Genomic DNA, 26,941 nt, shown 5'->3' on the forward strand with positions numbered 1-26,941 from the left:
GTGTGTACCTACTTCAGGATGAGGAGTACTTCTTGGAACTGAGGTAACTCCTCCAAGACTGAAGAGCAGATGTTGTGACCCCTGAGACACTGACTCTTGGATCCTTAACCCCATCCCTGCACTATGGCTCACACAAATCAAATAAACAGAAAGATATAAAAGTCACAGCACCCTAGATCCCCAGCTGTAGTCCACCATCTTCCTTATCCTACTGTGGAGCCCAGGCCCACCTTATAGACCGCCTCCTGAATTCGAGCCTTGAGCTTGGAGCTTCCAGTCTTCATCCCAGACACGAGGATGGTGTCGCCCTGCTTGGCTGCCTTCTCCATCTCTGAGATGTAGGAAGGTGGGATATACGTAGACTCCAAGAAGGTGAGGATGCTGAAAGGGAAACACATCATGAGACCTAAACATGAAATTTCCCATATCCCGTGGCATTCGCCATTACTAGGGTCTACTAATGAGGGCTGGACCCCAGAATAAGGGATGCTGACATCATGAATCATTCTGCTTGGCAATACTTAAACATGTCTTCCTGATCTTGGGACTGGGCACTATATCAACACTCATATATGATGACATTCACTGGAATCTGAGACCATCAGTTGGGTCCACAGGGAAAAGGCACATTAAAAGGCAAGTCCGAGGCTCCCAACTCAAAGAGCATCAGTAATGCAGATCAGCATAGGAAATAAATCACACATGGTGAACCCTCCTGTTGTGACAAGTAGGGTTAGCTTGTGGGGTCCCTGCTTAGCCTCTCTTTCAACCTGCAATTCACAATAACCCCCCTGCACTGCACAAGAAGAACAACTGGCAGGACATACTTGCAGTTGCCCCAGAATAACCCAGCACCACCCTACGCTGTGGTTTATCATCCAGTAGTTCAGTGACAGAGTGCAGCAACTCTGCACAACACCTACATCTCGTGCCTAGAATCATACACATACCACCTGAACTGTCCATGTTCATAAGTGTCAAAACTCCAAAAGTCAAAGAAAGACCAAGAGACTTTCTCAGACTGACAGGCAAAAAAGACACGTGACCCAGGGTCAATGTGAGACCCTGGGTTGCTACTGTAAGGTCTGAAGATAGCACGCATGTGGGTAAATTTCCTGATTTAAAAAATATATCTTATTTATTTTTATTCTGTATGTGTGCCTTGCCCGCATGTATGTCTGTGCACCGTGTGCATGCAGTGCCTGTGGAGGTCAGACGAGAGTGTTGGATCCCTGGAACTGGACCTACAGAACTGTGACATACATGGATGGTGAAAACCAAACCTGGATTCTTTGGAAGAACAGCCAATGCTCTTATCTGTTGAGCCATCTCTCCAGCCCCAATTTCCTGTTCTTGATAACTTTATTGTAGATACTCAAGAAAAATATCCTAATGGTAGTGAAAGCACAGTGAAATAATCAAAGGTGACAGGACATCATGCTGATGACAGGGCCTCGGGTAATTTAGGGAAACATTTTCTAAATTACGCTGGTGTTTTCTGTAGGTTTTAGATTGAATTGCTCCGCTGCCACTCCAGCTAACAGACAACCCATCCATGGCTTTAAGTGTAAAATCATGACTCAGGAAAGAAATAAAAAAAAAATCTTTTGCATTTATTTACTCCAATACCCCCACCCCACGTGCATGCACACGTACGGGTTTCTGTCACGGGTCAAGTGAGGTCAAAGGACAATTTGCAGGAGTCAACTTTCCTACCATGTAAAATGACCTGGGGACTTAAGTCATCTTGGTGATCAGCCCCTTTGCCCACTAAGCCACCCTGCTGACCAGAGGAGCTTGTCCTTCTGTCAAGCACACATCTGATCCAGCATGGGCTCAGCAGCCCCCATGCTGGATAAAGCCGCCTATAGAGCTCTGAGTGCAAATGCCAACACTATCACTTACCAACAAGCCCACTCTCTCCAAACCTCAGTTTCTCTAGTTTCCAGAAAGTAGAAAGGTCTTAGGTGGGCAGGCCAGACGGCAGCCAGGAGGGGTGTAGTGAGTCCAGATGCTCTGAAGCCCCCTCCCTATGAGCCTGTCTGTACTCTATGCTGGGGACCCAGACGACCCTAGGAACTGTTTTCACTAGTGGCCTGTCTTCTTAGCCAGGACTTGCCTCCTCCACCCCAACACTTTAACTTGCTCACCAAGGAAGTACTGCCCTGTAGGGCCACCCACATGTCCCTTGTACCCCAAGATAGCCTCTTCTAGAGTATTGTGTCTTCTCTGTCCAGTCCAATATCCTAACTTCTCTAACAAGTTCCCACAGAGGCTACCAGTTGTCCATACCATGAGCCACAGAGGTTGCCAATCGTCCGCAGGCTTGGGAGGCACTAAACTGTCTTCCCCAATCAGTCACTGTGAGCACCAGGCATCCTGGATGGCACCCTGGCCTTTTTACTGATAAGAAGAAGCTAAGAACCTCCAATTTCCTGCTTCTACTCAAAGGCAGCCAGCCCTTGTTACAGAGCCTCTTACCGTAGTGCATTGTGGGAGTCTGAGAACCCATTGGCCTCTGTATCCTTCACAATTGTCCAGTCAAAGACCAGTCCTGCCAGAGTGCTGAAGGTATTCCCTGTAAAAGAATTCAGAAAGGGAAAAACACATAAGTTTGTTCCCTAGGGTCCTAGAACAGGGAGATGGCAGCTTTCACTAGACACAGTGACAGTGCTCAGCACCACACCCCTGCCAGGTGCACACCATGACCTCCATTTCAGAAAGGGAAACTAAGGCTCAAAGGAATGGTGACACTTGCTACTTACCATAAAACGCTGAGCCAAGATTTGAACCTAGGCCTGTCCCTCCCACTTAACCTTGAGCCCTCTATGGTATAGACACCTTAGGAGGCCACTGAGAACTAAGTCATTAATCCTCCTCCTTGACATCTCATGAACAGAGAATGCCTCCCCTCCAAGGCACAGGAAGGTGGGAGTATATCTCAGCAGCAGGGACCATAAAAGGAGGGCGGGGCAAAGCTTCTCACCATATTGGAATCAAGACTCAGGGACAGAAGGAGGAAATGGAGACAAGGTGTAATCCATGCGAGTATGCTCTCAAGGGCCTGTTCAGCCTGGTCCATCTCCTGAGTTTGCACTACCTCTCAAAAGCCTGTCAATTATCAACCCACTGACAAGGCCAGATCCTTCATGAGCTCCTCCCTTCCCCAGGCCACATCTCTGAACACTCCTGCTTCTGCTCCTGCATCTGCAACTGTACCTGCACCTACTACTACACCTGCACCTGCAATCTTCAACATGAGCCTATGAGAGACATTTCAGACCAAAATCATAAAATAGAAGGATCTGTATAATCAGAGCACACGGATTCACCTTCTCCATCCAAGATCTCAAAGCCCAAATCAGGGGATAGAGAGATGCCTCAGAGGTTAAGAATGCTGGCTGCTCTTTCACGAAACCCGGGTTTGATTCCCAGCATCCACATCAGGTGGCTCACAACTGCCTGAAACTCCAATTGCAGAGCATCTGACATCTCCTGCATTCTATAGGCATCTGCATGCAGGTGATGGAGCACATAAACTCATACAGGCACATATATACGCACAAGGACTACACTAATAAATCTTGGGCTTTAAAGACCAAATCAAACCACACTTAGCAAAAGATCCAGAGAATGGTGGCCTTTGCCTTTACTTTTCAGGGAAGACTAGAGCAAGGGGAGTATGGTGGTCTCACTGAAAACGGTCCTCAGAGACTCATGGGGAGCAGCACTGTTGGAGAAAGTGTGTCAATGGGTGGGCTTTGAGATTTTCGAAGCTCACTCCTTGCTGCCTGCTGATCCAGATGAAGGCCTCTCAGTCCCTCTCCAGTGCTATGTCTGCCTGTATTCCCTCATGCTTCCCACCATGATGATAACGAACTAAACAACTTATAGTTGTAAGCCACCCCCAATAAATTTTTTCCTTTATAAGAGTTGCTATGGCCATGGTGTCTTTTCACAGAAATAGAAACCCTAAATAAGACAGGGAGATGAGCTGCACACCACCTTACAGCCTTTCTCTGTGACACAGCTGGAACCATAGGAATCTCCTTTTTCCCCATGGTGAGCCCACACAGCCCAGCCCAGCCCATTTCAAGCTCCCTAATGGCAGAGCAAAGCAGGCTGACACTTCAGGATGCTGATGGAGACAAGAGGGTATCCTGTATCTCCTTAGGCTGTACAATCAATGCCAGTCATTCAATATGATAGCCTAGTGGGCAGTCTCCCTTGACCGTGGCTATTTATATATCCAAGAACACTCTGAGAATTCCTCTTGGCTCAATGTAAACCCCTTCCCTTCTTTCTACTATAAAATAGAACAAAAACTTTACTGTATGCATCTACTGGATCAGGTCTCTAGTAGGCTGCAGAGACAGCTCAGTGGTTAAAGCCATGTGTACTGTGTTTACAGAAGAACTGAGTTTGGTTCCCAGAACTCACACTGAGCGGCTCACAATCACCTGTAACTCCAGGTCCTGACCCACATATACACATAAACATAATACAAAATAAATTTTAAGAAAGAAAGACACTGTCCCCAGTGAGCAGGAAGGCCTCACAAGGAGGGAAGGGGAGACAAATGCCCTACAAGGGGTGTGTCTCATAGAATGTCTGTGTCTACACATGTGGCTTCTGGGCTCAGCTGTTAGCCCTTTTCTCGCCCCACATTTGCCCACACTCACAAGAGGAAGAGAAGACAGATGCAATGATTCAAGAGTCAGAAGAACTAAGGGCTTCTTAAAGTTTCACTAATTCAGAAGGATGTGCGTGGGGAATGGACTGGAATCTTCCAGGCTCTCGGTATGTGCAGACAGGTATGGAACCAGCTGAGGGTGTGCTCCCTCAGGGTGTGAGCTAAACCAGAGTGACAACAGATGCTCAGAGGGGTCTGGAAACCCTGCCCTGCAACTCGGGGCACAAACAGACCAGGTACAGCCAACTGCTGTTTTCTCTGCCAGCCAGTATACCATCCTGCATCCCACCTGGGCTGGGCTCTAGAGAGCTCAAGTCACATCTCTCCTTCCTAGATGGATGGCCCTACCCTGCATATGCACCAGCTCTACCTACCTAGCCTCCCACAGGTAGAGGGAGAAAATGGTTAAGAATGAGAAAAGAACCAAAGCTTTCTTAGAAGGAGTAACAAAATACTCAAGAGAGCAAATATGGAGACAAAGTGTGGGACAGAAATTGAAGGAGGGGCCGTCTGGAGACCATTCCACCTGGGTATCCATCCCACATGCAGTCACCAAAGGTAGACATTGATATGGATGTCAGGAAGTACATGCTGACAAGAGCCTGATATAGCTGTCTCCTTAGAGGTCTGCTAGAGTTTGACATATTCGGAGGCGGATGCTCACAACTAACCACTGAACTGATCAAGGGTTTCCCAATGGAGGAGTTAGAGAGAAGACTGAAGGAGCTAAAAGAGTTTGCTGCTCCATGAGGAGAGCAATACCAACTAACCAGAGTTCCCGGGATCTAAACCACCAGCCTGGGAGCACATAGGGAGGGAACCCATGGCTCCAGCTGTGTATGTAGGGGAGGATGGCCTTGTCGGGCATAGGTGGGAGAGGAGGTCCTTGGTCCATGAAGGCTGAACACCGAGTTGGGGGAGAGGGAATTCAAGGGTGGGAAGGTGGGGGAGTGGGGGCACATCTTCATAGAAGCAGGAGGAAGGGGGATGGGATAGGCTGTTCCTGGGTGGGGGGAAATGGGGTAAGGGAATAACATCTGAAATTTAAATAAAATATCCAATTTAAAAAAAAAAAAAAAAGAATGAGAAAAGGAAACAAGAGAACCCAGAAAACCAGGAGCCAGGGGAAGGTGGTGGAGAAGTGATTCCAGGATGCATGAAAGTGAAAAAGATGCAGCACCCTGAATCGCTAAGGCTCCATGTCACCAGAACAGACAGCACTGTTCCACCAGAGTCCACAATTATGGTCTTCCAGAGAGCAGGGGTTGAGCATGAAGCCAAGCCTGGCTTCTTCTGAACACAGAGCCCTGTTTAAACCTATCTTGTGGGCAGGGTGAAGATTAATTACTCCTGACAAAATAAACCATCGGAAGCCATACTACAGCTCCCTGGCCATGGCCCAGAGCCCTCCAGGAAGGGAGAGTGAGGAAAGCAGCAGCACCATGTAAGCATGCTTAAGAATGACATGCTGGGGTAGGGAGAAGACCAGGCCGGAAGCCTTGCTTCTCCACTTGAGAAGTAGCTATGAGCACCCACTGTGTACAACCCACAGAGCCCTTGACCCCAAAGCCTCACCACCAAGAGATACAAACCAGGAGACCCAGGGATTCAGACTCCAGAGGACAAACCACTTCTGTCCTAGTACCAGCAGAGCCACAGAAAAACATGCAACTCAAATGAACAAATATGTGTCCGATGTTCATGGGCTCCAAAGTCCAGAAGCAGCTGGAAGATAAAGCCAAGAACTAAGCTCAACAAATAAAACAAGCCCTGAACACCGAGGCCAGTAAGGGTCAAGAGAAGTCAGCAGAAAAGAGAAAATTTCTCCTGGGAAGCCAGGGAGGAGGAACACCTGAGCAAGAAGGCCTGGAGGATGCAGGGCTTCTGACAGCAGCGACTTGGGCCAAGGCCCTCCATCCCAAAGGTGCAGCACAAGCACAGGGAGGGGGACTCTCTGAACATCTGGAGCACACTCAGTTACAGTTCACGGATGCACGTGGTGTAGGAAAGATTCTGGAAACACACTGCTAGCAATATCCCCAGCTCTTAAACCATGGGTTGTCACCATGACTGGATGTGGGGCCCCACAAAAAACTACAACAGTGAAACATTTCTACCTGGGGTAGCGAGCAGAAAATAGTGAAAACTCAAGTGTGTCACGTCACATGTTCAGCCACATAGCTTTACTACCGTCTTGGTTCTGAACATGCAACACGTGGACTTGGGTGAGCTTTTCGTTTTGTTTTGTCTTGACTGAAACAGGGTCTTACTGCATAGACCAAGTTAGTGCTGAACTCATAGAAATTCTCCTGCCTCTGCTTCCCCAAGGATGGGATTAAAAGCATGAGCAACCACATCAGGCTAACTGAGCACTTTGTACTGGGCATGCCATCATGCTCAGATCTCAGACCACCATGTGTTATAAATGCAGTGTTTTTACTCTATGTACAAAGCACTCTGCTCTTAAAAGTATCTTAATCGTCTAATTAAGGAACACAAAGACTTTCCATATTTTCCTGCCACTCACAGCACATACCAAATTAGTATCCTTGAGGTTATATTGCTATTAATTTTTATTTTAAAAACTGTTCCACGAGGTAGGCCCAGTGGGACATGCCTAGAATCCCATCATCTGTGCAGTAGAGTCAGAAAGAAAAGGAATACGAGACATCCTCAGCTACAGTGAGTTTGCGGCCTGAGTTATAAGACCTGCTTCAATCTCTCCCTTACCATAAAATACGGCTGCTGCCAACTGAAGCTGCACAGGAAATCAGTATGTAAGTTTTGGCTTGGGAATTCTATAATATCCCGAAATGCATTTCTCCCATCTTGCACTATGTATTTATGAAAAGCAGCAATCTCAGCACGAAGACCTCAAAAATCAGAATATTCATCAGCTCTGTATCCCACAGTATCAAAGCCCCGGCTGGGATTTAACTCTTTGTGTAAAAGAGAGCAAGCACACCCATCTTGTTAGTATGTGAATTTGCTTTCATCACTAATAAATAGTAAAACTATAGGAAAACAAAAGCGTTGTTTTAAAATAAATGCATGATTTACTGTGAGTAAATATCTGACTTGATGCCTACTTCAGGTCTTATACACCAAGACCACATGAAAACTGCGGGGGAAGAAAGCGCTGCAGGAGGAGAACACTTAAGGAGTCCTGTCTCAGTCCATTTTCAGTTCCTAAAACTGAATACATCTAAGACAGAGCACGACATCCCAAAGACTTGAACTCATGCAAAGATTTGGTCACTAGCCTGTGGTACCACTGAGAATGGAGGCATGCCATTGCACAGGGTCCTGGAAAGCAATAGGGTCAAACAACCATGTACTGAAACTTCTGAACCCATAAACCAAATGAAACCTTTCTTCCTTCAAAGTTGATTGCCTCAGGTATTTACTCATAGTAGAATGCTAAGATATCAAGAGGATGGACGTGCAAGATTAGGTTGCCACATCTAGTGAAGACCTCATGTCAAGATGCATCATGAGGGAGCAGAGATCTGGCTCATACAGTACTTGACTGGCATGCATAAAGTTCTTGGTTCGAATCCCAGAACCACAGAAAACCAGGTGCAAACCACTAAATAAGCTAAGTAATTATTGTCAGTAAGCTGTCCTCTAGAAGAGGCAAGGGGACATGTGGCATGTGAAGTTAGGCTGTGCCTGGTGGGGACACGACAGAATGTGCCTCTCTGGACAGTTAGAGAAACAAGATGAAAAGATCTAGGAGAGAATCCAGGTGCAGAAAAGAAGCTATATAGCTTAGGGAAAGCTTGTGGTCCAGGTAAAGAAAAAGATCAGACTAGACAGTCTGTGTAGTAGAGAGAGAAGAGTTATAACCAACATGCTTATAATTCCATCATCCTGGAGGCAAGAGGCAAAAGGAAGGAAGCCTGAAGTTGAAGGTCACCCTCTGCTACATAGAGAGTTAGATAGAGGACAGCCTGGGCTACATATGAGTCTGATTCACAACAAACAACCTGCTTAATAGCATTAAATGTTGTGAGAATGCAGAATGTGGTGGCTAGAATATGCTTGGCCCAGGGAAGGGGGTGGGAGTATTAGGAGGTGTGGCCTTTTGGAGTAGGTGTGGCCTTGATGGAGGAAGTATGTCACTGTGGGGGTGGGCTTTGAGGCCTTCCTCCTAACTTCTTGGAAATCAGTCCTCTCCAGGCTATAGTTGCATCAAAATGAACTCTCAGCTCCTTCTCTAGCACCACGCCTGCCTGGGTGCTGACATGCTTCCCACCATGATGACAATGGATTGAACCTCTGAACCTGTAAGCCAGTCCCAATTAAATGTTGTCTCTTATAAGAGTTGCCTTGGTCATGGTGTCTCTTCTCAGCAATGAAAACCCTAAGACACAGAAGGACAGGCAGGCAAATGGCTGACCTGCCCAGGTATATAAATTGAACAAAACAATGATAACTAGGCTAATCCAGCAAGAATAGCTTTGGTCCCTCTTATGGCTGAATCAGCTCTTAAAGGGGCCTTCACTCCTGTGCACACATACTCTGAGGACAGAGTTTCAGGCAGGCAAATCACACTGAGAGCACAGCAGGCAGACGGTTTACACAGAGTGCAGATTGTTGCCAACAGCCAGGAAAAGTACTGCAGCAGGAGCAAGTCTGAGCAGCAACAGCATACTCTGCCACCTATGGGCCATGTTGCCCCAGGAAAGTTACCACAGCTTCCTTGTCCGCACAATGGGCATTACCCAACTTGCTCGTGGCCTAGCACGGGGGCTGACACCCACAGGCTCCCACAGGACATCTGTTAAGGTACAGAGGTAGTGTTGAGTAATGCCAGGAATCTAGCGAAGACACAACAACCCTTCTCAGACAGTGAAGTCCTCAAAGCTTACAAGGGTCAAGTTCACTCATAGAAGAGACCTGGACCAAAATAGACAACAAAGGTCAGTATGTCTGGCTGAGGAAAGCCAGTCCGACAGCACATCACTCAGCTGCTTCTTAAAGATTCATTTATATGTATGAATGTGGACCTAGTGTCCTGAGGAGGCTGGAAAAGGTTGTTAGGTTCTCTGGACTTGGGGTTAGAGATGGTTCTAAGCTGCTCTGTTGTGTACTGGGAATCAAACCTAGGTCCTCTCCAAGAGCAGCCAGTGCTGTTAACCACTAGCCATCTCTCCAGCCCACTTATCTGTGCTTACTCAAGAGAACCTAAAGCACGTTTACATAAAAGTTCTGCAAAGTGGAAACCCAAACTTCCATGTCACATGGTACTAAAGGCCAAACTGGAAGCTCCAGGCTTAGTGACAGTCAAAAGACTGTGTCTGTGCCGTATAACCACACTTCCAGGAAAAGTCCAGAACAAGAAATGCAGACAGAAAGCTGGCTGTGGCAGCAGGCACCAGGGGCTGGGCAACGGTCAGCTGACAGTGAGCATCCACAGGTTTGGGTTTCCTTCTACACTGGTGAGAAGGCTCTAAAATTAGACAGTGATACAATGATGATGGCACTATTTTGTGAATTAAGCTAAAACCTACTTTTCAAAAAGGTGAATTAGGTCTGGAAAGATGGCTCAGTGGTTAAGAGTACTTGCTATTCTTACAGAGGGCCAAGTTTTGTTCCCATCCCCTACATAGAGGCTCACGACTGTAACTCCAGTTCCAGGTGATCGGAAGCCCACTTCTGGACTCTGGGTAGTCCACACATGTGGTGCACATACATGCATGCAAACACTCAAATATACATAAGGTAAATTTTTAAAAAATTAAAACAAGGTGAATTAACTGATATAAGTCTCAGTAGAAAAATACTGCTTTAAATACTTTCAAGCAGAAACAGATCAGGGGTTAGCAAACTATAATTCCTGGGGCCAGTATGGCCCCTCCTGCTTTTATAAATAAAGTTTATCAGGACCCATTCACTCATTGGTGCATCACATGTGGCTTCCTGGAGCAATAAGGTCCCTGGTGAAAAGATATGACAGAGACATACACCCAGAGAAGCTTGTCATGTTCACTATGCAGCCCATCACAGAACAAGATGGCCTACTTCTGACCTAAAGCAGGACTCCTGTATCCAGGTACTGGCTCAGCTACAGGGTAACTAACTACACACCTGCCCAGTGTACACCCATGGCTGGTAACCCACAATACTCACTACTACCATGTCTTCCTCAATATAGTTGTCAACCTGCACCCTGCACATCCACCTCAGCTGTCCCCATGCTTTATAAACAGTCATGACCTGAAGATGCTTAGGACTGGAGGTGATTCTGATCTTGTAGTTTTCAGATCTGGGGATATTTACATAGGCTCGTCCAAGTGTTTCAAGAAGCCTAAGACTGAACACATTTCGGATTCCGGATTTTCCGACTTGGGCCATTTATTCCATGCACATACCTTGTTTATTCATGGGGTGTATTGCCACACCCCAAGATTCTGCATGTATTAGACAACCATGCACTGAAGGCTTAGTTAACAACCATGGTGCTGTGCTCCTGGGAGGTGGGATACTTTTGAGCAATTAAGACCTAGTAGGGAGAAGCTACATCAACAGAGACAAGGGCTTGAAAGAGATTATCAGGAGCCCACTCCTTCTACCTCTTGGTTTCCTGGCTGCTAGCAGGTAAGAAATCTCCTGTGACTAAATGTACCATGATGCTCTGGTGAGCCATGGGCCCAAAGACATGGGCTGGAACCTCTAAAAATACACATCAAAATAAAAATGTCCTGTTCTTAACTTGTTCATCTCAGGTGTTTGTCACAACTATAACAAGCTGAACAACAAACTCCTCTTGCTCCTTCCAAGAAGTCAGTCTCCAGCCCAGACAGACTGCCGACCACCAGACAAGGCCACACACAAGAACCCCACCCAGAGCCAGTCACTATCCATACCAGTCAAGAAGTGACACCCAATACCCTGAACCAGCAGCCCACAGGTGCCCTGTTTAGAGGTCTGGAGTGCTTAGGGAATCAAAAACAGCCTAACAGAGCAGGGAGAACAGTTCCTGCTGCCCAGTATGGTCATTACCTCTGTGGGCAGCTCTTCCACTTTCACCACTGCCCAGATGTCAGCTCCTGACACAGTGGTACCAAGAAGAACTTACTCCCAGAGGCAGCTAAGACCTATACACACAGGCCATGTGTACACAGCCACCTCAGAGACAGCTTCTACCCCGCCACTGGAACAGCAGCTAGTCATGAGAAGACACATCGACAGAGGCTATGGCCGAGATGAGAGCCTGCCAAAGGGCAGTGGGTGCAGTCACCTTCTGAGTCCAGAGCCTGGATCTTCAGCTCCAGCGGAGAGTCCTCAAGATAGAGCTCACGGGTAGTAGAGACGATCTGAATGCCGTGGATGAGGTCAACAATGGCGTCGCAGCGCAGCACCTGGCCTGTGGCTGCAGGGACAAGAAGAACAGCACTGAGAATGGTGCTCAGACACCGTCCCGCCTCCAGTGGCGTTGACTACGGTAACCAAGAACCCAACACACCACAACAGGAACCCAGTTCACCCCAGGAGCAAGCAGTGTATTCTGGTAGCTAACATAGCCACCCAGACAGGAAGACCGGCTTTCTCGTCGTCTCTTTGTGAACCCACATTTAAAGCTGTGTGGGAAAACATTCCTCCAGGAAAATGTAGTTCTGCTCGGGCTGTAATCGTGAAGGGAATCGGCAAACACAATGGCTGACTGGGCCTCTTTCTGCCTGAGCAACAAGATCAGGACTCACACTGCTGCTTGCTCCTTGTGCTTGTTCTTTTGGTGTTTGTTCGGCTTCTCTGAAAATTTTTGTTTACTTATTATTGTGTGGATAATGGGTAGGGGGGGCTGCTTAGCACAGCACACATATGGGCACAGGGAACAACAGGGGACAGCTCTGTGGAGCCAGTTCTCCATCCTCCTTTACTTGAGTTCTGCGGATGGATTTCAAGTCTCTAGGTTTGTGCAGCCATTTCCCTGGCCTCCCTGTTTTACTTACATCAACCTTCTGTAAGACAACCCATTATATCACAAGGCAGATGCATGGACTTTTTACTTCCTCATAAATAAGACAGATAACAGCATTACCTGGAGAACCCTCTAGAGTGAGGACAACCATGTATAATACGAATTATTCTGACCATTCTCCAGGCACCAGACAGAAACACTTGTTCTATCTGTATTAGCCCACGTATCAAGAGCCTTAAAAATTCTTATATTGTTGTGCTCAATATAAGTATACAGCTATAGTCCCAGCTACTCAGGGGACTGAGGCAGGAGGACCACTTGGGTCTAGTAGTTCAGACTAGACCCACCTCAAAACAAAAATTATGGGCAGTTTAGAGGCCTGAGCCATTTGTAGCACAGCATATTCTTCTTAAGGATACAGCTATGTCAGATGTCCTTCAACCACCTGCAACTTCAGCTCCAGGAGGTCTGAAGCCTCTCATGTCCACGGGCACCAGCACTCACACGCATACACTCACACACAGACACACATCCTACACATAACTAAAATATAATCTAAAAGGCAATAAAATTTATATGCCGTGACCCATCAAAACTGGGAATCTATGCTAGGTAGGAAATAAGCAAAATAAGTCCAAGCTGCTCCGTGCATAAAGCTAGTGTTCCTGACACTGAGCTGAAATTGAGCACTCGAGATGTTTAACACGAAGGGACATCTGTGAGATGGCCTCCTGTTACAAAGAGTATTCAGCAGGCTGGACACATGCCTTTGATCCCAGAACTTGGGAAGCAAAGACAGGTGGATCTCTGTGGGTTCAAAGCCAGACTGGTCTACTGGTCTACACAGGGAATTCCAGGACAGCCAGGACTACAGTAAGACTCCTGCCACAAAAACAAACAAACAAACAAAAAAAACAAACAACAACAACAAAAAGGCATAGTGTTCAGTATTTAAAATGTAGGGTTGAAGAGATGCCTTGGTGATTAAGAACATGCGCTGTCTCACAACTACCTGTAAATCCAGCTCCAGGGATCGAACACCCTCCTCTGGCCTCCATGGCATACACACAGCACATACATGTACACATAAATAATATAAAGTATTTTAAAGTAATAATTCCTAGCAGAGGCTGAACATGTAGCTCAACGATTCAGTACTTCCTTACACACACAAGGCCCAACCTGGGTTCAACCTCTGCACTGCTGGAAAAATACTAAACATAGTAAAATGGAAATCATCACACCCCAGTGCAGGGAGCATAACAGAAGGTCACAGGCTTTCTAGGTTCAGTCAGCCTTCTGTATCTGTGGATTCACAAACGGACGCTCCAGCAACCATGCACTCAGGAAAACTCCTCTGTACTGAGCACTCACCATCATTACTCCTTAAACCAGATGCTCTGATGATTTGCAGAGTATTGTAACACATGAAGCATTGTGTGTTATCTAAGATGGTTTAGAAATACAGGACAGTTCTAAGCCAACACTGTACCAAACCACTTGAGGGACTGGTCCCAGGAGTGTAGCATCCCAGGGGACCCTGGAACCAATCCACCATGGATCCCAAGGAAAACTATACTCCACATCTTCAATATAATGAATCAAATATGGGGAACAGAAAGAAAAGCATGGCTTCCTATACTAGGTCAATTGTTTTCATTTTGATTTGACACCAGTTAAAAGCACCTAAAGTCACAAATTTATTTATATTTATTTATATTCATTTTATTATTTATTTTATTATACTAATTTATGAGCTTAGAAAGTCAGTCTCCGTGAGGAAGAACCAGAAAAGATACTTCCTAGACCCCAGGTAGAGGTCTCAAGGGGTCTCTGTCTCACATCCCACCAAGGATCTCCCACAAAACCCTTACTGATGTCTTCTGCGAAGATGATGCTGGTCAGACGGGCTGGCTGGGTCAAGCGGGCCTGCACCACTGCCTTCTGGGAGCACTGCTGTTCACTGGAGCCCAATGGCTCTATGCTGGCTACCTCTGGCCGGGTGGATGACCTGCAGTGAAAAGAGGAAAGATCACTCTCTGTAACCATACTGTGAGACACAGAAGCCAGAGCAGAGGCGTCTACCTGGAAATCTGTTGAATTGAAACATAGAACAGAGGTGAGGAACCTCATACATAACCTAAAACAAAGATAGAATAAGCCAAGCCTTCAGAATCCGAGCTCTGCAACCTGAGGGCTTGAGTCACTGCACACAGCCCCGACTAGGCAAATCAAGCCAGACACTGGGCACCTGGACACAGCCTCAATATCCAGTCACCATCCGAGATTTCTCCATGGGACTGCACGAGGCCTCCTCACCTCGGTGGGGGGTGGGGGGAGGGGACACGGTTAGGCCCAAGACCCCAGAGGACCCCTGAACCTCTGCAGCCTCTATCTATGCCTACACAAATACTTTATATAGTGAATTTTAGTTTACACATTAGGCCCAAAAAGAGATTAAGAGTGGTAACGTAATAAAATACAAGTTATAACAAGACCATAATCAAAGTTACTTAAAACCTATTGGTTGAGGGGTTTATTTCTGGAATTTTCTAGGTAATATTTTCAACCTGTGAGTTACTGATGTAATTTTTTCATCCACAGGAAAGGGGTTTATGCACGAGGAACAAATAAATGCTGGGTCTGATCCAGGCTGGACACAAGAGCACTCACCCAGATGCTATCCTTCATCCCTGTAGAGATCCTACAGCACCTGAGTATAATGATAGCCAGCCCCTATACACTTGGACTGGTCTTACAACCACAGGAAGGAGAGAGGCAGATGAGCCCAGCAGCAGGTAAGTCAGGACAGCTGGAAACATGATGGGGAAGCCATTGGGTGTCACTGCCTCAGCTCCATAACAGAGCACAGCAACAGTCCCAGGTCAAGGGGAACTGTGGACAAATGTCAGCACACACCAGATGTGGCACTGGAATGCTAAGTGGGTCTTCCCTGTTACTGCAGGTCTCAGGAGGCCTCTGAATGAATGCCATCAAGATGACAGGGTAATGGAAGAGATTTGTCCTGCCTGTCACACACAGGAACCCTGAGGTGGAAAGTAGACAGGCATGCTGTACTCTGAGAACAGTCTATGCAGAGTACCCAGTGCCCAGGGTAGGACAGCCATTGAGCAGAGTGCTAGCATTCATTCCTCAGCCTCATCTGGCCCAGTCTCAACACAGCACAGGCACACTAGAGTCTGTCACAGCTAAAAGCCAGTCATGGTGGCTCTTGCCAGTAATCCCAAAACTCAGGATCATCTGGAACTCAGGTCCTCCTCAGCTATACAGCAAGTTTGAGAGCAATTCAGGTTACATAATATGCTGTTTAACATAAAACAGTGGTACACAGCACACCTGAACAGACATCTCCAGGCTTCTAGCCTCATGGCTAATGTCTTTCTGGAGGCCAGGTGGACACAGGCAACATCTCCAACCACAACTGAGAACATTGCAACACAACACAAGTACCAACTAAGCAGCTTCAGGAAGCTGAAATACTAAACCAACCTCAGCCGCCAGTGAGGAGACATGGAATCCCCAGGGAAAGGCATCTGTGGTTGACTAAGGGTGTCCTCTGAGGATAGAGCACTTCAGAAGCCAAGGGGGAAGGACAAAGTTGAGGAAGAGTCTCTCACCATGCAAGAGATGGACTTTATTCAGTAATAAAGATATTTTTCAAAGAAGTTAAGCTACACACACACACACACAAACACACACAAACACACAAGAAAGAGAGAGAGAGAGAGAGAGAGAGAGAGAGAGAGAGAGAGAGAGACTAGAAAATGCACAAAACAGTACAAATGACTGCCTTGTAGGAAGGACACTAGCTTGGATCAGTACATTGGAAGAGGAAAAGTTTTCAGAGTTCCTGAAAACTCTGGTAAAGCCCAAACAGTCTAGGGTGTCATGAGTAGTCATGTTCTGCTATGAATGTCCTAGTAGCACAGCTGTGACTTGAGGAGCTACTGGAAGAAAGTGTTCATTATCAGCTATGTACAACTTTTCTGTAAGTCTAGAATTATTCCAAAATTTAAGAAGTCAGGAGAAGAGTGATGTGATGGGTTGGCCTGATGCTGTTTGTATTCTAATGTTAATACTGGTTCCTCAAGAGGGGTTGCACCCAACAAGCAGACCATCGAGACTCAGGTGATGCCCTGTGAACCTTCTCCCGATTTTAACTGGTCAATAAAAGCCTATGATTGGGCAGTGGAGGGGAAAGGTGAAACAAGAGGCTCAGAGGGGGTGGCAGGTAGAGAAAGAAGGAGAGGATGGAGGGGGAGGGGGAGGGAGAGGAAAAAGAGGAGGAAGAAGAGGAGGAAGAAGAGGAGGAGGAGGGAGAGGAGGAGGAGGAAGAAGAAGAAAAGAAGAGGAGGAAGAAGAGGAGAAAGCAGCCCCAATGGACCAGAACTGCATGGCTGGGAGAAACTGCAAGTAACAAGGGGTTTTATAGCTGGAGAATAAGTTAATACAGTACTAGATCTGCCTAATCTAGGCATATGGCTTATAATTAAAATATCTGGATTATGTGTCTTTTATACAAGCTTATTAGGGCTAGAAATTCCAGTAATAGGGTGAAGGTGTGGAGTACAGGTTTCTAGGGCAGTGACATTGTCTATGTGGTAGCTATAGGTTGTGTGTTGGATGTCCCCCAAAGGCCCATATGCTACAGGCTTGGTCACAGGCATACAGTGCTACTAGGAGGATGTACAATCTCTTGTGGGAGAGCATTAAGTCACTGGGGATGAGCCCTTGAAAAGGATATTGAGCCTTGGGCCTCTCTTTCCTCATTTCCTATCAAGAAGGGGCATTTCCTCTGCCATAGGTTCCAATCATTATGTGAGATGTCACTGAGAGTCAATTCTCCTATCTTGGGTTCTTGTCTTGCCTTCTCACCAATAACAGGGTAGGCAGACAAAGACAGCATTTGTCACACAGGAGTAAAAAGTTGAATGGGAACACAGATCCTCAAACAAGAAATCAGAAACTCAGATCCTTGGTCGCTACAGGATGCTAACCAACAGGCTAGAAACTTGACAGCCCCATGTTCTGGGGCACCTATCAGCAAATGCTGTAGCTCAATTTTTACCCTCGGGGTGGGTAAGGCTCTGGGGTACCAAGTTCCTGGCAGAGAGAGAACGGATCACTGACAAGAGAGGCAGGTCTCCTGTCTCTGGCAGTACTGAAGGCTAGAGTTGGTTTTCTGGCTTGCAGCTATAGCAGCAAGTCTCAAAGGCTAAGGCAGAAAAGAGGGAGCAAGTCTGTCTGTCTGTCTGTCTGTCTGTCTGTCATCTTTCTGTCTGTCTGACTGACTATCTAGAGAAGAGTGGATCCGGCTGGAAGCCTGACTCTGACTGGGAACTAGACTCTGAGGTATTTAGGCTTTTCCTCTGAAGATAGCAGAAATAACTAAGACCAGGCTAGGAGCAAGGCTCGGGGAAACATGGCTTGGGTCCTAGTTATGGAAAGCCTGGTGGGCTATAATTGGCTGTCTATGCAAATGAGGTATAGAAAAGGACCAATCAGGAGAAACCCATCAACCATGAGAAGGCAAAGAAAAAGCCTACCAGGTCTGCCCACTGTGGGTGGTGTCATGTTTCATGTTCTGCAGAAGAAATGGAAACCAGTTCACAAGGCTTTTTGCTCAGTGCATTCTCATGCCCACGTTAAATCAACTGCTATCCTCAGGGCACCTCTCCAATTGCACAGAAGTAGCAGACAGCAGTGGACCCACCCTAAAGGAACATATGGCAGGCCTCACAGTCTGAAATGACCCACCTGCATTTCCTGGGGGCCCTAGGGCAGCACAATAAACAGCGGGGCTGAGGACAGTTTGACCTGTCTCACTGTTGATATCTGCAGAAAGGTGAAGGTGCTACAGGGAATTACCACTCATCTGCCATATGAACCACCATAGCCTCATCTTCAATGGGAACAATGTCTAGCTGCAAAGAACTAGGGAAGCTCAGACAGAACAAAATGCAAAGCTCTTACCCAGCTGAGGAGGCCCCTGAACACAGGCCAGTAGTCCTGCTGCTGTCGGGGTACATGGGACTCCAACACAGAGCTTTCTGACCATCTTTTGGGGGCACAAGGTTCTTCCCCTCTCCCACCAGGTCTGACAGCTCTTCCATGATTAACTCTATGTTCACCCTATTTGTGTGTCCACATTCAGCCGGTCAGAGACCAACCTGGCCCAGCATGAACTCTATAGATACAGATTCAACCCAGGAAGAGTTGTGTACCTTCAGGATCTGCTGGAGATGAACTTGGCAGAGACTGAAGCCCCAGCACTTGAGACTCCTACCTTCCAGCAGGGAGCTCACTCAAGCCAGGTTCTGAGCTTTACCTGGGAACTGTAGGTACAAGAACTCTACGTCCAGTCTCTAGACATCAAGACCATCCAGCCCTGCACAGACTCAACTCTACTCACTACTACTCTGTAAGTCTGTGAGAGCTGTGACACTTCAGACCTGCAGACTTGCCCTGCTATGGACCAATACTGACTGTAATCCAAAGGCCTTCGAGTTTCACTGTGAGCAGCACTTTTCAGAGCCAGTGGCTGGCATCCCAAAGCTAACATGTTTACAACCTGTAGTGGTTGGAATAAGAATGGCCCCTAGACACTCTTATTTGAATGCTTGGTCATCAGGCAGTGGCACTACTTAGGATTAGAAGGTGTTGCCTTGTTGGATTAGATGTGGTGTTGTTAGAGGAAGTGTGTCACTGGAGGTGGGCTTTGAGGATTCAAAAACCCAAGCCAGACCCAGTGGCTCTCTCCCCCTGCTGCCTGTGGATCCAGATGTAGAATTCTCAGCTCCAGGTCCAGCTCCATGTCTGTCTGTGTGTCATGCTGCCATGCTTCCCACTGTGGTGGTAATGGACTAAACTTCTGAAACTGTAAGCAAGACCCAATTAAATGCTTTCCTTATAAGAGATAGCATGGTCATGGTGTCTCTTCAGAGCAATAGAACGTTGACTAAGGCACACACATTTCATTCAAATCCTGTGTGGCATTATGTTTTAAGTTGTTTTACCCTGTCTAAAGCTATTGATGAATGGATGATACAGTACCTCTGGTTTGCACTCTAGCTATCTGTCCACTGATTCTTAGAGGGGAGGGGGCAAGAACCTGGTTTCTGGGGACAGAACAAGGTCAGTAGAGACTACCTCACTACAATGTTTATAGGACTCTTAACCACAAGAGAAAGAAGGGATTGCGGGTCAGTATGCTTCCCTCAACCTTGATCCTGGTGTTCTGCCTCCTCCTTCAGGCCTCCCCAACAGAACAGACACAGATGCCCTCAGCCCCATAGGCAGGTTCAGGCAGGAGCCTCAACCATCTGAAGTCAGATCTCAGCTTATAAGCCCCTCTCTTCCACAACTTTCCCATCTCTATCCCTTTGCAATGCCTCCCTGCACATCACATGCCCTTGTTACCAGCCCATCCCACCCACTCTCAAATCTGAGGCAGAGGGCAACGCCTTTTTCCTCTTGGCTCCTCCTGTGCCACTGGTCCTCCTGGTATCTTTAATGCACTCAGTCATTCACTGAATCCATGAGGAGTACTCAGCTTTTAAAACAATGACAAATCCCTATTTTAAAAAAACAACATATAAGGAAGAGAGGCTGACTTGGGCCTGTGGTTTCAGAAGTTCCAGCCTATGATTAGTTGGTTCTTTTGGTGTCAGCGTGTGGAGACCAAGAAGCTGCTCAAAAGAGGAGACAGTGTGGCTGGAGTCCCAGGAAACCTTCAAGGACACATTTCCAAAGACAGCTTCTTTTCTCAAAGTCCCACCTTCTAAAGGTTCTGCTGACTCTCATGCCTGAAGCACATGGGCCCTGGAGGGACACTGAAAATCCAAACCATGTGACTATTTGCTGGATCACATGTGATGTTGAGAAGAGTTCAGCATGCACACGAGCCTCTGCCTTTGTGGAGCTCCTGCTTCAGTAGGAGGTGAGCAGGAAAACGCAGAATGGACAAAGGAGGACTCAGGGCTGGGGTGAGCATGGACCAGGAAGGAGAAGCTTGCAACTTCCAGTAGGCTAGCTGGTTGGTCAAGGTGTGGCTGAGGAATTCTGTGCTCTTGAAAGCAGGCAGGTCTGCTATCAGTGACAATTAGTGTCCTGACTGAGGCAGTCACGTGGGTTCCTTTTGCTGCTAACGTTACACTAAGGTTTTGTTTTGTTTTAGTGTCAAGCCAACTTTGCACTCCTGGGATTCACCCTTTTGCTCCCTGACATTTCTCTGGATTTAATTCTCTCTCATGCTGTGGTAAGGGGTTTTGTGTTGGGATCTGTGGTTTTCCTTTTTGTAGACTGTTTCTGTCTGTGGGAAGCTGGTGTATGCTGCCCTTGGTCTGTCTGCCTCCTCAAGGGTTCACAGGACACTCAAGTGAAGAATGTTACTACCACCAAAGCTTTTAAGTATAAAGCAAAGTGTAGCAACTCCGTGGAGTGAACCAGAAAGCCTTGGGTGCTGCACAGCTTTCCAAGTGTATTCAGAACCAGTCCCAAAGTTGGTCAGGTGAGAGCTCACAGCTGCAGACACTGGGTTCAGTGCCTGTCACACAGCCATGCCACCTCCTCACAGGCTCCTGTTCCTTCCAAAGTCCCCTGGTGACAACAGCTTCCTTACAAGACCAAATTCAAAGCTGTCCTCTCCCTACCAACTCAGTAGACAGGCACAAGAAAGATACCTGACTGTCACTCAGGAAGGGGATGCCCTCGACCTCCATCTACCTCTTCCTGTAACAGCACCTCCTGGGTGGACCTGCCTAGGATGACGTCAAGGTGTCCCTCCAGCTCCCACACTGAAACCCTAGCTCCCAAGATGGCAGTACTGGGGAGTGATTAGGCTATGAGCACATAGCCTCCAGAAAGGGCTGAGTGCCACTTAAAGAGGTCTCTCAGAGCTGCCTACCCAAGGACACAACAAAAAGCTTACGTTTGCAAGTAGGAAGTAGCCCCACAACACAGCCACTCAGGCAACATCTGTGACTTCCAGCACTGAGGGAAAACATTCTCATTATTTCAAGCCACTTCTTCATCTATGGATTTGTAACAGCCACCAGAAGAGACAGAGCCTTCTTCCTCTCTCAGTCTAGTAGGCACCAGAGCACTCTGCCCCAAGGACACTGACAGACACACTACTGACCAACAAAAGCCTTGTGCACCCAGGTCACAGAGATGGACTTGGACTGTCATATGTCCCTCAGGCGGATCCAATCAGAACAGGTGTTGTGGCTTATGCCCATGAAGCCTGGAATGTGTGTGGGCAGAGGAGTGAGCATCAGGTTGCCATAGTATCTTGCTACCCTAAGAATGAGCCAAGGAACACCACAACTAAAACCTGAGAACCAAGGAGCAGATCCTAGTGACCATGCATTCATTTCCAACTCCAGAAATCTGAAACAAATCCTGCCTAAGAGACTCCTTCGAGCCGGGCGGTGGTGGCGCACGCCTTTAATCCCAGCACTTGGGAGGCAGAGGCAGGCAGATTTCTGAGTTCGAGGCCAGCCTGGTCTACAGAGTGAGTTCCAGGATAGCTAGAACTACACAGAGAAACCCTGTCTCGAAAAAACAAAAAAAAACAAAAAAAAAAAACAAAAAAAAAAAAACAAAAAAAACAACAAAAACAAAACAAAACAAAACAAAACAAAACAAAAAAAAAAAAAAAAAAAAAAGACTCCTTCGGGAGCCAAAATCACATACACCCCTTCGTTGTATTGCAAACATTTTGGCTTTCATTTCCTGTCATACTCAGCATCTCAAGACTGGGGAGGTGAATCCTCCAGGCTGGGCTCTTAATGCTTTGCAGTTATGTTTCCTACAGACTCAGTCCTGTCATAAACACCACCACAGTAATGTTCATTATTATACCATAGTTCTGTTCTGTGTAAAGTGTGAAGTGCACAGCTGTGTCCACAGTAGTCCTATTAGAACCCCAGGTGACGGATCAGGAAACCTCCACATGTCACCATATGCCTAGAAAACAATAGTTTTAACACAGCTCAGACCAGAAAGCAATGACATAATCCTGCTACTTTGTAGTGGGTACAACATTCAAAGACTACGATAAGGACTTCCCAGAACCTGCAGAAGATGGCATCAATGGTTACCAGCTCCACCTCTAAATGTACCCTTTTAAATGTAATTTTTTTTTTTTTTTTTTTTTTTTTTTTTTTTTTGAGACAGGGTTTCTCTGTGTTGCCCTGGCTGTCCTGGAACTCACTCTATAGACCAGGCTGGCCTCGAACTCAGAAATCCTCCTGCCTCTGCCTCCCAAGTGCTGGGATTAAAGGCGTGCGGCCACCACCACCCGGCTTAAATGTAATTCTTAAAGATGACTGATTTACATTTTAAAAACTTGTTGAAGGAGCGGCCAAGCAAGCCAGGTACCAGCTGAGGTGCCCTATTCCACTTCACACCCCAGCTACAGTCTGCTGGGAGGCTCCAGGTCTCAGGCCTTAAGTGGGTATCACCATCCCTCTAGAGCAGGTTTTGAGGATTGAAAAAAATAGCTCTTTAGGATTAAGCAAAGAATAATATTTATTTTAAAGGGGGTTAGAAGACAAACATGTAGTGCAGGCATACAAGCAATCAAGATACAACAGAAAATAAAGAATAAAAAGATACAAACTGTGTTGGATGTGACTATGCTGCTGTCAGGTGGTGAGGAGGTCCCCAAGGTGGGTGTTCCTACTGAGCATTAGCAGGGACACTGGTCTCCTGGTCCTGCAGTTTCTAACCACCAAGAACAGCTGCCTGGACTCCAGCACTTTCTCTTGACCTTCCCCACGGCTGTGGTTTGGCTCTTAAATGTCTCCAGAAGGCCTTATCCTCAACACTTAATCACTGAAAGGCAGGAGAACCCTGAGGAAGTTACCCCATGTCCTGTGGAAGTCAGGGCATTAGTGCACACCATTGAAGGAGATATTGGGGCCCCAGCCCCCTTCTCTCTCTCTCTGCTTTTTGTTTCTTGGCCTCCATGAGGTAAGCTGACCTTGGTCCACCACCCACTCCCACCATGATGCCCGGTCTCACCACAGGCCCAAACCATTGTAGACTGGTTTCCCTATTACATTCCTTATCTAATAGCAATGGGGACCAGACACACCCACCTTGGGGACCTGCTCACCACCTGACAGCAGCATAGTCACATCCAACACAGTTTGTATCTTTATATTCTTTATTTTCTGTTGTATCCTGATTGCTTGTATGCCTGCACTACATGTGTGCCTGGTGCTTACAAAGGCCAGAAAAGAGCACGGGACAGCGGGGAACTGTAAGCCACCATGATGGGTGCCTAGAATTAACACTCAGTCCTGGAAGAGTAGTCAGTGCTCTTAAATGCTGAACCATCTTCTGATTTTCTTTTCATTTTTTTCTTAAATTAATTCACCTTTACTGGAAAGGTAACATAAAAGGAAACCTTATATACCAAGGTAAACAGATACTCTGTTGGGTTTGCCAGAAAACTAGAAGCAAAAAATGTTCTGAGCCTGGGGTCAGTACTTCCCACAGAAGCTCTCGGAAGCAGCCAAGCACTTAAAAAAGGAGGAGGCTATGAAGGGGACAGTCACTTAGGAAGTAAAACTTTCGGTTAATATTTTTTAAAAAGAAAGAAAGAAAGAGAAGAAAGCAGGGGGCGGTTGTCGTGGATAGTGTAGTGTAGGAGGAAGTGGGGAGCCAGTGTTCAACGGCTCAGGGGTTTCAGTTTTACAAGGCAGAGTTCTGAGATGGATGTCAGGGCGCTCTGATGCATTGAACTGAGCAAACAGTTAGGAAGCAATGTTCTGGGTTACATATATTTTGTTTTAAAATAGAAGAGGGGATAAAGAGACAGCTCAGCAGTTAAGAGCATGTACTACTCTTGCAGAGGACCCAGGTTCAGTTGTGAGTACCCACAACTGCCCTTAGGTCTAGTTCCAGGGGATTCGACACCTTTTTCTGACCTCTACGGACACTAGGCGCATACACACAGGTAAACACTCATATGTATACATAAAAGAACATAAATTGTAAAGCAGATAAATAAAACACTGTTATCCGCATACTGACTCAAGAAAATCTTTACACAGGTCTCAATAATCATGAGTGAATTCTGAGATTCTGGGGATATGTTTTTGTAGAACAGTGCTTCCCAGAACATGCCAGATCCTGGGTTCTCTGCCAGCACCACTGAATAAATAATAAGGGAGAGTGAGCTGGAAAGGGTCACACTCTCTCCTCACCATAGCTGCATGAGACCCACTGGCATACAGAATGTCCAACTCAGTGCCACTGCCTTTAAAAGAGCTGTCCCCTTTTCAGAACATAGGCCAGGACTTGGGAAGGAGTAAGGAGGAACAGAGACTCAGGAGGCCGGACCAGAAAATAATGGGGGAAAAAGCGAGGGTGGGGGGTTTAAGGGAGAGGGTAAGAGAGACAAAGAAGATGGATGGGAAGGTTGGACTGGTGGTCAACCCAGCCCACCCTCCACACATCTGCAGGGCCCATCTCTCATAAGTCTATGAGTAGAAGCCACCTCAGGGTCAGGCAGAATAGGGGAAGCCCACAAAGGAAGTGGAAGAAAACCACCCAGGGCTCCAGGTCAGCTCAAGTCAACATGTTGACACTTTCCAGAACCTTCCTCACACTGGTCTTGTAAGGTGAGCAAGCAGGGACACCTCTTGAGTCCCACCCTTCAGGAACCTCTACAGCAGGCAGCTCTGGAGGCCAAGCAGGTGTGGTTCTCAGAAAAGCAAGACTCAATGCCTGACCTGTCAACCTTTTTTCTGTCCCCTACCCAATGCCAAGGTCTCACGTGACCTCTGCCTGTTGGGCTCTCTATCCTCACTTTCTGCTACTCTTGTGAGAACCAGTTTTGCTTTTGTTTCTTTTATCAAAGATGCTCAGCCAGACAAGGGTCCATATTCCTGAACATCCCTCACCCCTTCCAGTTTTTTGCCAATTAACCAATCAGATTATGAGGTCCTACATTGGGAATAAGAGACAGGGCTATTTTTGGTGAATGTGTTACCTGGCTTCATTTGGGTTCTGGCATCTTGCAAACAAAAGAAAAGAAAAGAAATCGCTTTGCTGAATTACTTCCACTTTGTTCATGTGTTTCCCCAACACCCTAACCTCACCAAATGTACCTCCTCTTTCAACATGCTCAGCCCCAGGCTGGCCTTAGCCCTTGCTGTTCTCTCCATCTGAACCTACTTAAGGTCCAGCTGGACTCCAGGGAGATGTATCCAGAATACATGTCTGGGATTGCAGTCCATTTCTTCCACGGGCCATGTGCAAACACTCCCAGAGTCCAGCTCTGAATTCCAGGAAGCAGGGCAGCAGCCACTCCACTGTTGCTCCTTCTGGAACACAGTCCAGTGTATAGTGATGTCACCATTATTTGTCCGCTGTTTGTTAAGTGACTCTCTGACCCAGAAACAGCTCTGACAGGTCTGAGGGTCCTTATTGCTAGCAGTTTGGGGAACAGAGGCAGGAGGTTCAGCTCTCTACTGTCACTCTCAGCAGCCTGAGGAGTTCCCCTAGACTTTTAGGGACCTGACTTATCAAAATAATAGATGTATGGCTTCAACACATAAAAGAACTTCGGGACCAGCCAGTCTATGAAGAGGATTTGGGGTTTATCTTAGGATTTCTATTACTTACTTGGAGAGGAAAAGGCTTATTTCAGCTTACAATTCTAAGGTCACAGCCCATCACTGATGGAAGTCAGGGCAGGAACTTGGAAGCAGGGGCTGATCAGAGGCCATGGAGGAGTGCTGCTTGCTGGCTTGCTCCTCATGGCCTGCTCAGCTTACTTTCTCATCACAGGACCACCAGTTCACAGGCTCCACAGCCAACAGTAAACTAGGCCCTCCCACATCAAACATCAATTAAGAAAATATACCACAGGCTTTCTCACAATCTGGTAGGGTATTTTCTTACTTGAGGTCCCCTCTTCCAAAATGACTCTAGTTTGTGTCAAGCTGCCATAAAAACTAGTCAGCTCAGGGTTTATTATGGATTTTTTTAAATCTTTAAAAAAATTGTTTTCTAATTTATTCTATATGTTTTGCCTGCAAGTTTATATACGTACACTATGTGTGTACAGAAGCTAGAAGAAGGCATGAGATCCCCTAGACCTGGAGTTACACAGTTGTGAGCCTCCACATAGGTGCTAGGAGTTAAACCCAGGTCGTCTGGAAGAGTGAGTTCTCTTAACCAAAGGGCCAACTCTTCAGCCCCCAGATACTATAATGCAGGCTTGAGCGCAAGGGTTAAGTGAGAAATGCCTAGAGAGAAAAACAAAATATACACATGAGCAC

The 26,941-nt window shown here is 46.8% G+C and overlaps 1 protein-coding gene across 2 annotated transcripts in view; it reads right to left on the bottom strand.

The window, feature by feature from the left end:
• Nup210 (nucleoporin 210) overlaps positions 1-26,941 on the bottom strand; it is a 104,268-nt gene that overhangs the window by 73,515 nt on the left and 3,812 nt on the right. Inside the window, exons 2-5 of one of the 2 annotated variants that reach the window (XM_034511184.2) lie at positions 14,495-14,631; positions 11,940-12,071; positions 2,482-2,578; positions 231-381 (exon numbers count right to left, since the gene is read on the bottom strand). In XM_034511184.2, coding sequence (XP_034367075.1) covers positions 231-381; positions 2,482-2,578; positions 11,940-12,071; positions 14,495-14,631 — 517 coding nt within the window. Of the gene's footprint in view, positions 1-230; positions 382-2,481; positions 2,579-6,285; positions 6,408-11,939; positions 12,072-14,494; positions 14,632-26,941 lie in introns of those variants that run through there. The other variant, XM_076940116.1, reaches the window with a different exon arrangement.

This window comes from Arvicanthis niloticus, chromosome 9 (assembly GCF_011762505.2).
Source record: "Arvicanthis niloticus isolate mArvNil1 chromosome 9, mArvNil1.pat.X, whole genome shotgun sequence".
In the NCBI taxonomy this organism is placed as follows: Eukaryota; Metazoa; Chordata; class Mammalia; order Rodentia; family Muridae; genus Arvicanthis; species Arvicanthis niloticus.